This window comes from Portunus trituberculatus, chromosome 50, assembly GCF_017591435.1.
Source record: "Portunus trituberculatus isolate SZX2019 chromosome 50, ASM1759143v1, whole genome shotgun sequence".
Taxonomy (NCBI): Eukaryota; Metazoa; Arthropoda; class Malacostraca; order Decapoda; family Portunidae; genus Portunus; species Portunus trituberculatus.
Window position 1 is genome coordinate 25,623,368 of NC_059304.1, and position 12,090 is coordinate 25,635,457.

The window sequence follows — 12,090 nt, forward strand, 5'->3', positions numbered from 1 at the left end:
CACTTTTTTGTATAGAACATGCCTTAATTTTTGCCTCAATGACAATGTGGAAAAAAGTTAGAAGGATTTCAGAAGTAATTAAAAAACACTATTAAATGGAAAAACAGAGGGAGAGATAGAAAGATAGAGAGCAGTGTGAGAGAATGAAGGCAAGCATATGATTTATGGAGAGGTGGCAATAGTGTGGAGGTAGTCTACTCTGACTCTGATGATCCCTTGTCTTCCTCCCCTCCTTTGTTACCTCAGCAATGTCCTTCAAGCAGTCATTAAATGCTTGTTAAAGGTGCCAGTAGACCACATGGGAATCTATATCTTTAATTCATCTATTCCTAGTAAGAAAATTTTTTTTACTGTACATTTCTTAAACAAAAATGAATTCTTTTATTTCAATATTGAGTGTAGAATAAGACGGTTTAAATTATCAAACTAATTTGCATTATTAAAAGAGAGTAAACTACTGAAAAAAGGAGAGGGGGGTGGGCGTTTAAGGGTCTCACAGAACGTGTGTTTTTATTGTTTCTTGACTTGGTGATGTATCAGTATTTTTTTGTTTAAGGTTTGAGTAATAAAATCTTCAAAATTGGCAGACTTTCCCAGTGGCCAGGAACATAACCCCTCCCTCCACCATTATCATTGTTTTTGTATGGGAAAATTATGTTTGAATAATGCAATTTGCAATATCACAACATCTCCAGGAACATAATCCTCGTGTTAATTTAGAGTTGACTGCACAGTTTTGATGGCTTAACAGGTCAAGACATATATTTGAGCTTAAGTATAATTTTGTCTGAACTTAACAATAAAACAAAATAGTTTACATTGGTGAACTCACTACATTGGATCATAGAAGCCCCCAAGAAAACTATGAAAATTTTCTTCTGAACCTTCTATGTTGCCCTTGATTACCAAAAATGTACATAGAAAAATGGTGACCCGTGCATTTGTATGCCAGTAACAAGTCATCAGCTTGCCACAATTGGCATTTGTGCCAAGGGTTGCCTACCCCTGCTATAAAGTATCCTGAAGTGATACATCTTTTTTTTCCTATCCATCTATCTGATCCAGTTTGCACTACTTGACATAATAGTGTCAGTGGCAGTGGAATTGTTTGGGTAAAATGAATAGGGAAAAAAAGGGAAAATTTGTGGTATTTTTACCTAGATGTTAGATGTCATGGGATAAGCTAGCTATATCTGGATGTTTTAATGATGAAAGAGTTTTTAATGAATTGGAAAGAAGATTTGACTTGATTTCAGGTAGAGATGTGAAGGACTTGAGTTTCAGGAGATGGGAGGGTAATGCACTCCTACAGTGGATATTCCTACCTACCAATCAATCATGGGGCATACGCTGTGGGGCGCATTGCCTCGCCTACCTTATGGTGCCACTCCAGGCGGTCATGCCTCGCAGGTCTCCATGCAGGCTCCCTTCCCATGCCAAGTAACTCCCAGCAGGAGGCATCAACTTTCCGCAGCCACGAGTTCTATGGACATCCCCTTGGCATCCTCCATGCTGGGTTATCCCTATTGGAGACAACCCGATGTGCAGGATCGGCTTCTGGGTAGTGTGCCATGTGCCCATATAGTCACAGTTGGTGCTGACGGACTGTGCTGGTAATCAGCCTCAAATCAGTCTCATGGAGCAATCGCTGATTTGACACAAAGTCATACCAGCTGTACCCCATGATCCTGCAAAGGCATCTAGTACCAAAGACATCAATTTGCCTCTTCAGATCGGTGTTCAGTGTCCATGTCTCACAACCATAGAGTAAGACAGGGATCACCAGCGACTTGAAGATCCAAATCTTTGTCCGTCTGCACAGGTACCGACAATGCCAAATACTCGTTGAGCGAGTCCATAATGCCTAGAGCCAGACCAATCCGTTGTACATCTTCCTGGCTCGACTTACTGTCGTTACACACTACACTTAACAAGGTATGTGAAACTTTCCAAGATCTCAATGTCCTCACCACATGCATGGACAGACTGTACTGTTTCATCCAGTAGGCATCCAAATACCTGAACCTTGGTCTTTGGCCAGGAAACCTGGAGTCCCAGGGACTTTGCCTCCTCGTGCAGTGCCTCTAGAGCCATTACCAGAACCTCCAGTGACTCAGCAACGATTACTGCATCATTGGCAAAAGCAAGATCTGTAATCTCAGTATTGCCGACAGATGCTCCAGAAAGACTTTGGTCTACAACTCTGCCTAGTACCCAGTCCGTGCAAATGTTAAAAAGTGATGGAGCAAGCACGCATCCCTGCTTCACTCCCATATTCACAGGGAAGAAGCTGGACACGCCCCCTCCACATTTCACAGTACTCACAGTCCTGGAGTAGAGGCCAGTTCATAAACCAGTAATCCTTGCAGGAATCCCATGGAGACGCAGAAGATCCCAGAGTGTCTCTCGATGCACTGAGTCAAACGCCTTCTTGAGATTGACATAGGCTGCAAGCATCCCCTGTCGAAACTCATGTCAGCGTTTCACCAGTACACGAAGCGCTAGGATCCAGTCAGTTGTTGATTTACCGGGCGTGAACCCAGACTGTTCAGGTCTCTGCTATTTCAGCAGGTGATTGCGGATACGCATCAACAGCAAATGGGCAAGCACCTTGCCTGGTACGCTGAGCAGTGTTATACCGTGGCAGTTGTTGCAGTCCTGACGGTCCCCTTTCCCATTCAAGATAGGGATGATCAATCCCTTTTTCCAGTCAGGGTGATTGGTACCTGAATGCCATACAGTAGTCAAGACAGCATGCAACCCACTGATCATGGCCTCACCCCCCACTTTGAGCAGCTCTGCACTGATGCTACAGATGCCAGCTGCCTTTCCACCCCTCAACTTTGCCACAGCCTCTTTGATATTATCAATGGAGGGTGCAGTTTTGTCAATGGGTGGATCAGCATCCAGCATCTGTAACCCTGCAGTTTGGAGCTGTCCTCTTGGAGGATCCACCGTGAACAGCTGCTCAAAGTACTCAGCCCAACGAGCCATCTGCATCTGAAACGAGGCGACCATCTGCTGTTCGGATAGCGCTCGCCTGAGATGTAGACTTGGAGCGGAGTTTCTTTAGGGCTCAATAGATAGGTCGGAGGTCATTAGCATTTAAATGATGCTCTACATCCTCAGTAAGACCCCTGACATACCTCTCTTTGTCTCTCCTCAGGAGAGCTCTAGTCCTATGTGACAGAGTCCTGTACTAGTCACAGTTTCTAGCAAGTATGGCAGCATGACTCTCCTCAATACTGTCCAGTGTTTCTACCGAGGTGAAGCAACTCCGTGACCTTGGATGCTCCTCAATGCATTCCTTGGCAGCCTCAAGAGTCTCATGTTTGAAGGTATCCCATAGCTCTACCAGGTCCTCGATGGTGTCGAGCACTCCAAACCAATTGGAGACTGTCACTGCATACTCCTGGGCACATGTCATGCATGTCCTTCAGTTTCTCAAGATGAAACACAGTGTGGTCACATCTTGGAGGCTTTCTGGACTTGACATGCAGCTTGAGTGTAGCAACAACAAGCCTGTGATCAGTCGTAGAGAACTCAGCACTCCGAAAAATCCTGTAGTTCTGAAGGATCCTCCAATGAGTACTATCAAGTATATGGTTGATCTCCTTCGCTACCCCTCCGGCATTGATATACCATGTCCAGCGGTGCAGCCCTGGTCTCTGATACCAAGAACCTGCAATTCTCAACCTTCTGGATCTTGCAAGATTCAGAAGGAAAGAGCTGTTGTCGTTCCTGGTACCAGAGTCATGGGGACCAACACATAACTTGTAGCCGGCTCTCTCATTGCCAGTGACAGCATTAAAGTCGCCCAAGACAGTAAGTGCATCACAACAGGGACACTGGCCCAGTACAGAGTCGAGTTCTGCGTAGAACATCTCCTTCTCTTCAGTTTCACACACCTCGGTAGGAGCATATACTACAACAACAGACATGAAGCCTGGACTCAACCGGAGTAACCTCTACAACGGACAGCTGCAGTCTGCTGGAAATGCCTGTTCCTACTCCCTTGACATGGTGACCATTGCTCATGCAGTACCAATAGTAAGTAAAACCCTTGCTACTGGTCTCGCCACTGCCAGGTTTCCTTGTCTCAGAGAGTCCCACCATATGCACCCTCAGCCTACTGAGCTCATCTGATAGATGAGGCAGTTGATGATCCTCTGAGAGGCTCATGATGTTTCAGGAGCCTACATGTAGAATCCTCTGAAGGTTTATCCCAGGAATGGTCCAATGGGCCACATCTGCAGCCCACCAGCACCCCCAGAGTTAAAAATAGGGTGAAGGGATCCTCTTGTCCCTCTCAGGACACAGGGATCTCGCAAAGTTTCCCCCGCATCCGTCATACGGGTAGGCAAGTTCCTCTGGTGCCTTGTCACCCAGGGGCTTGCACAGTCGGACCCCCCAGCACAACCGGATCGGGATCGTAGCAAGAGGCTCGCCCACGCCTAGAGCCTTGACCCCATCCTCTACCTTTAACTCTGGTAGTGGCTGTGAACTTTTTTACCGGGAGGGGCTGCAAGCCCCACCACAACCAACTAGGTCAGCCTTGGACTGGGACATTGGTATCCCTGAGGGTAAAAGACCCTGGCTGCCAAAGAAAGGACAGAAAGGGAGGCAAGGACAACAGAAACAGAAGGGGACTGAGCTACGGGACGTAGAGGGCACTCACTCCTCACTTGGATAGAATCCACCCACCACCTTTACTTATTATGACTTATTGAAATCCTTATGTAAGTCATTGACACTAATTTAGGTCATGCATACTTAGGTACATAAAATAGTACCAAAGAAATATTAGGAATAATTAAATTGTTAATAATGAATGAGGTGTGTGCATTAGGCAGTGGTGGATTGAGAGGAGGGAGTGGAGGCTATTGGGCAGTGTTTCTTGCCACTCCCCACCACCACCACCCTTTTTATTTCTCCACTTCTCACAGTGCTTTAATCAGTTTTGTTACCTTTTCATTTATATTTCTTCCCAAAAAATCCATGGTACTCATACATGGCAACTGTATACATCTATAAGGCAAATCTTTGTAGAATTAGAATTTTTCCTCATGTGTTTGTATAAGAAGTTTTATTGTGTAGATTTGAGGAAAGCAATGATAAATAGGTTGGATTACTTGTTATTGAATTAATTGTTAGCCCATATTTTGCTTCCAGGTCCTTTTGCTTAATATATATGGGGACCAGCTGATTGTGTTGACTGCTGATTGTCACATTACTGTGTACAACTTGCAACTCCCTCAGACTGACTCAGGTAAGGATTAGAAAAATACTAATGTCAAAATCAATTTGAATGTCAAGTAAACAGGTATTTGGTCTAGTATTTTTACCAGTGCATGAAATATTGTGTCCCTTGTCAATTTGCTTCTGATTATTCCAAATTAGTTCTAAGCCATCAATCTGATGCATGATAAGTACAGTAACTAATTATCCTCTCTGGGAACAGCAAATGAATACAGTTAGGGATCATGACATTAGAGATCGTCTTTTTAGGATGTCTGTAGGAGAAAGGTAATTAGGAAAATAGAACAATTCCTTGATATTATGTTCCCTGATGAGTTATGTTATTAAAAAAAGTACATCTCCCTCTTGAGTTTTGTGTTTCTCGAGATTAGTTCGTAGTTTTACGTATTATTGTCACAAGTTTGAACTCCTCTGACTTATATCAGTTGTGTTTACTTACTGTCAGTGTCACACGTACTGCCTTGAGATGTCCAATGAGATCTTCCATACCTGTAGCACTGACAATGTCCTACTCACTGATGGGTAATGTTTTGGCCACCTGAAGCAGTGAGTCTATAGCTGCTGCTACAGACTGTCTTGATTTGTTCTAGGCTCACTGTCACATGCATCTGCCTTGACCCAGAGCAAAACCTTCATCTACCAATATTTCTCTGTAACAATATTGGTAAAGTGTCAACATTCGACTATTAAGGCTATATACAGCTTTTTTTTTATATTGAAATTTAAAAAAATGCTGTGCTGTCATCATTAACTTGGGTTTGGCTGGTGCTGGTGAGACTGCATACAGTGCATAGGATGTTACCTCATTTGTATGTCTGATACAGTGCTTGTGAGGGATGTAAGGCTTCATCCTCTGGTACAGTGTTCAGCATCATTGCATAGTGAAATACCTTATTTGATGGCACATAGGACACACAGATGTATAAGATGCACCCATTTCATCAGGTAAATTTTAGGAAAAGAGTTTTTAGTCTATTTAAGCATACTGTTGAACCTCAATAACTTGGACCCTGATAACTTGGATTTTGCTATAAGTTGGACTCTGACTGACCCAGGGACTAAAGTCCGAGTTGAACTACCAGCCCATTTTTTTTTTTTTCCAAACTTTTTCACCTTGTATTTCATTTTCTATTGACATTATCAAAAAATCTAATTCCAACAAAAAAATTACATTTTAGTTGTAGTTTAAAATGATGTTAAAGAAAAATCAATCAGAGTTTATGCCGGTTTTGTGAAAATTTTTAGTGTTAAAAACCACTTTTCGATTTATTCGCTCCTAAAAGTTTTTCAGAATTTCATCCTTGTTTTGCTGTTTGTATTCATCTGATTGACATGAAATTTTCACACATGATTGTGTACACAATAGTGACTTCCTGGAGCACGATAAGATGATAACGCATCAGATCCCGCTTATCTAGATAATATTGTTACGCTGCCCCCACATCCTCACTGTCTTCACAGCCGCGACAGGAACTCACTTACCACAGTGGCAGCTCAGGAAAGCACAGGACGGGACAGCAACAGACACAGGGATACTTCTAGGCAAAGATTTGTGGCTAGCAAGGGGAGTGAGGCACAAGTACTCACCCCAGAATCAGGCAGACTCACTCAGAAAGTCAGACTAACAGGAAACACTTGGCAGAAGTCCTTTAGTTTACTGGCACAGAAAGCAAAACTGTACAAGGTGGTACACAGAGTTCTTACATTACACAGCTATGTACAAGTGCACTGAAATAACAGTGGCGGGCAGTGGCGAGTGGAGGGACTCGTCTCACAGCCTAGCAGGGACAGGAGGCAGGACAGTGTCTCGTTGCACATTCTGTCTCAGCAACATCTTATCCTCAGGAGAGAGAGCGGGCGGCAGAAGAGAGCTGTCTCAGCAACGTCTTGTCCTCAAGGAAGAACTGGTCTAGAAGAGAGCGAGTGGCAGACTTGCGTCGAGAGCTAGGATGAAGAAGAGCCCCAGAACAAGGCTGCGATCAGCTTTTATATCCCTTGCTCCACTCCTGTTGGCTCATCCACGAGTCAATCACATTTGGAATATCCACCTGTTTCTGGTTGTTACACATCTGGGTAGCCTCAATACCACCTCTGCAACCAGAAGCAGCGATACCAACGTGCCAGTGCTGCCAACGCTACCTACCCTACTCAGTGTTGCTGCAACACTGCCCTCCCCTCACAAAGACAGTTGCCCCGACTGTTCATCATCACTTTCACACATGTAGTCTGTCCACCACTGAGGTCTTTTCCTCGTTCTGAGGGGGCAAGATACATGCGGTTCACTCACAGCCTTGTTCTCTGGATCCTCACTCGCTGATAGCACACTCTGCAACATTGTCTATTCCTCTGTTACCCTCCACCTCTCTGTCTGGCGACGAGGGTGATCCATGCTGGCCCCACGTGAAGTGTCCTTCCTCCACAGCAGCCCACAGGTGGTAGATGTGGACAATGCACGGCCGCCTACTTGTACTATCGCCCAGCTTGTAGGTGACGGCCAAGAGGCATTGTAGAATGTGTACGGGCCCTCCCACGTTCCCTGTAGCTCTGCAGCTACAGAGTAAGGACTCGTTTTTTGCTGAGATTGTACAGCTAGATGCGGTTCCCCACCACATACTAGGCGTCCCTGGCGCACAGCTTGTACCAGCGGGTTATGGTTTGCCCAGCGAGATGAAGATATCTTGACACCTGTCGCTGCGTTGCCTCCATCTGCTGCTTCAACGCCACTACACACTCAGGCGCAGTCTGTGGTAGCTCTTCCCCAGGTAGTCGTCCAGTGGCCGGTCCAGAGGTATCCGCATCTCTTCTCTCTTGGCCAGCGGGACACAGCGATGTGGCTGCTTTATCGGCGGACTGTCTGCGGTGTTGATGGAGTGCTGAACCAGCGATGTGCAGCCAAGGTCTTGGGCACCTCGGCTGAAGATGTTCTCGTGCTTCATCAGCAACTTCTCCAACTTCACCACCTGCTTTGGAGTCAGCTTGGTGGAGCTACATACCTCCAAGTCCACCACGTGTGGAGGTAGCACGGAGCTCGCCTCACCCGCATCTCTATCCACCTCACCACCGCAGCAACTTGCTGCTGCCTGGTGTCTGCGACTTCACCTACCCTCACAACTCGGCAGTGCAGCTCCAGCCTCTCGTCCTCGACATCTGAACTCATCATGGGGGCTCTCCATCTGTATCTGTTCAGCAGCATCCTCAAGGATCAGTGGTACCGTTTTCCCATGTACCTACATCTGCATCCTTCCGAGGTCCACACATACTCCACTTTGAACCAGGAAATCCAGCCCCAGCAGACAGGGTTCTTCCATGTCGGCCACAAATACTGGTAGTATCTCCTCAATGCCACCCATCATGATTGTGGACATCACGGGGCCTCGTAGCGTCATACAGTGGCCAGTCATGCCACACAGCTGCTGGTGTGACACAGGGAGATCTTGAGCTGCCAGTACTTCTTCCCTGACGACGGTCTTTGCCGCACCAGTGTCCACCATCAGGGGACACGGGCGCCCGTCCACCTTGCTCTCGACAACTTCAGTGCATTCCTTGCACTGTTGTCTCTGCCACCATTTCTTCCTTGAACTCTTCCGGCAGGTCCTGCCACAGCCTCTTGCCTTGTTCCAAGGTGAACTGTCTTGCTTTGCCAACTGCTGCTCACATCTCCTCTTACATCAGGTCCATTTGCACCACAACTACACTCATTTCCTGATTCATTTCACTTGTTTCCTGTGCCATTTTGTCCATTCAGACTATCACTGCACTTGTTTCTTGTTTCATTTCACTTGTTTCCTGTGCCATTTTGTCCATTCAGACTACCACTGCACTTGTTTCTTGTTTCATTTCACTTGTTTCCTGTGCCATTTTGTCCATTTCCTGTACCAACCCAGTGACCAAGTTTTCCAGCCTTTTCCAACTTGGCTCACTGTCTTCCGGCCCCTCACTGCCTCTTGTGTCTGAATCTGCCGTCGTGCACTCCTACCTGCTTGCTAGCCAAACTTTATCCCACAGCTCCTGACACCAACTGTTATGCCACCCCCACGTCCTCACTGCCTCCACAGCCACGACAGGAAGTCACTTATCACAGCAGCAGTCCAGGAAAGCATAGGACGGGATGGCAACAGAGACAAGGATACTTTTCGGTGAAGATTCATGGCTAGCAAGGGGAAGCAAAGCACAAACACACCCCAGACTCAGGCAGACTCACTCAGAGAGGCAGGTTAACAGGAAACACTTGGCACAAGTCCTTTAGTTTACTGGCACAGAAAGCATAACAGTACAAGGTGGCACACAGAGTCCTTACATTACACAGTTATGTACAAGTGCAGTGAAATGACAGTGGCGGGCAGTGGCGAGTGGAGAGACTCGTCTTGCAGCCTAGCAGGGACAGGAGGCAGGACAGTGTCTCGTTGTGTATTCTGTCTCAGCACGTCTTGTCTTCAAGGAAAGAGAGTGGGAGGCAGAAGAAAGCTATCTCAGCAACGTCTTGTCCTTAAAGAAGAACTGGTCTAGAAGAGAGCGTGTGGCAGACGTGCGTCGAGAGCAAGGATGAAGAAGAGCCCCAGAGCAAGGCTGCAACCAGCTTTTATATCCTTTGCTCCACTCCTATTGGCTCATCCATGTGCCAATCACAGCTGGAATATCCACCTGCTTCTGGTCGCTGCACATCCGGGTAGCCTCAATACCACTTCTGCAACCAGAAGTAGTGATACCAACGTACCAGTGCTGCTAACGCTACCTACCCTACTCAGCGTCACCGCAACAATATTATTCACTTACGTTAGGGTTGAGAAGGCGCCATCAGCAGCGTCACTTCAGTGTGCTGTTTTACTACCGAACTGGACACTCTCTGAGTCATTATAATTTTTTATAATGTGTTGAAGTGAAATAATGATACGATGATGTATTTATTACTCCTCTGGTCCAGCTTTATACCTCTGTCTCAACATAATCTTTTGTGAAAGTGTTATTGTGAGAATTATGCGATATATAGTTGTGGTGATGAAGGTAGTGAGAAAAGACAGTGTTTGAAAAGATCATAGCAGTCTTATGATATAGAGAGATGGTTTAGAAGTGTGGCAGTATGGCTGGGGTGAGACAAGGGTCTGGGAGGGGGAGATAACATGCGTGACGGAGGGGGAGAGGGGAGGCAAGGATCCAATGATATATTTGTTTGTTCCTTGTTGTCTTCACTTCTTGAAGTTTCTGATTCTAATCCTTGTCAATTTATGCATGTAAGGACATTATTTCTAATGCCTGGCCACGTACCGTGTAGGGTGTGAGTCAGGCTTTGATGCAACAGCATGAGATATTTAAGAATGGCTTTCTGGTGGGAATGGTGTTTAATTATCAAAAGGTTAGCTACACCGTCTGATAATTTAGCATCTGAAGGTTTCGGAGAGACAAATGCAATCTTACAATTTTAAGTCCCACCAAAATTAAAAAAATAAATACTGCACCGTTTTTTTTTTTTTTTCTTTATTATTATTAATTTTTTTTTTTTTTTCTTAAGTGTGTGTGGAGGGTGGGAGCGGAATTCGTATAAGTCGGACATTCACATTTGTCGGACCAACCTTTCCCCTATTATTCTGAGTTACTGAGGATCAACGATATACAGGCAATCCCCGTTTAACGAAGGGGTTACGTTCCTAAAAACACTTCGTTAAGCGAAACTTCATTAAGCGAAACTTCGTTAAGCGAACCGATTATAACAAGTATAACCCCTGATTTGAACTTCCATTGAGAGTAAGCAAAGTGAGAGTGCATCATAGTACAGTGAAAGGTTTAATGAAAGTAAAAATTATGAAGTTAAACATTTAGGTAGTTTAATTTAAGTCATTATAATGTACACTAATGTATGTATGTACGTAACTTTATAATGTTGATGATCTTAACTTTATGAAGGGAGGGAGAGTGAAACGGAAATACACTAACCGGCAACCTGTGGAATGTAAACAAAGTGCGCATCATGGTACTGCATACAAAACTTATGTACCACATTTCCACAAGGCTTTCCATTTTATCCATTGTAGAGTCACAAGTTCTGGTGGTTCTTATAGCTTGCAAGGAAGATGAGGTCTCACTAGCCTTCTTAATAGAGTATCTTGACTTGAAAATAGTAGACAGTAGATGGAGTCAAGCCATGGTGGGAAGCAATGTTATTAGTTTTCTGGCCTCTCTCTTGTTTGTGAATAATACCCAGCTTCACTTCGAGAGTAAGACACTTCCTGGTCTTCTTAGGAACGTTAGGCCACATTGCAGGGTGTTTTTGTGGTAAGTTGAACTAAGGAAGATGAGCTGCTGGTGACGCTGTTATGTTTTGACTGGGCAGTGAGTGGTGCGTGTGATCTTGATCTTGATGCTACAGGTGGCACAGAATTTCTTCTGAGTCAGGCCTTTGTATCGGCAGAGCCTGTGTTGTCCATGAGAGGCTTGATCTTGATCTTTATTCTATAGGTGTCTCAGGATTTCTCCTGAGGCAGGCCTTAGTAACAGCAGCTCCTGATGTATTCAAAAGCCTGTCAGCTTGCATGATACAGTGGGGCTTTCAAATTTGGAAAAAAATTACCTGGATAAAACTTCGTTAAAGCGAGTTTGGTGTTCGTTAAACGAGCAGATGGTATTAAAATGAAACCTTCGTTATAGCGAAATTTCGTTGTGTGAACCTTCGTTAAACGGGGGTTGCCTGTACTTTCCTGGACTCAAGAATTATTATTCTGGTAGTAACACTTCTCCATGAATTTATCTCATTTACCATCCACGTTTTTATGTCATCCTCAAGTTCTGGCCAATGAAGGGGTGGGCAACGAAAATTATGTTTATCCTTTTTTTGTGTTC

The 12,090-nt window shown here is 45.0% G+C and overlaps 1 protein-coding gene across 4 annotated transcripts in view; it reads left to right on the top strand.

Moving 5' to 3' along the window:
• Positions 1-12,090, top strand: part of LOC123500100 (guanine nucleotide exchange factor subunit Rich-like) — a 303,302-nt gene that overhangs the window by 99,729 nt on the left and 191,483 nt on the right. For all 4 annotated transcript variants that reach the window (XR_006673172.1, XM_045248758.1, XM_045248759.1 and 1 more), the window contains one exon: positions 5,173-5,269. Coding sequence is in view for 3 of the 4 variants with exons in the window: in XM_045248758.1 (XP_045104693.1) it covers positions 5,173-5,269 (97 nt within the window). In the remaining variant the exon portion in view is untranslated. The remainder of the gene's footprint in view (positions 1-5,172; positions 5,270-12,090) is intronic.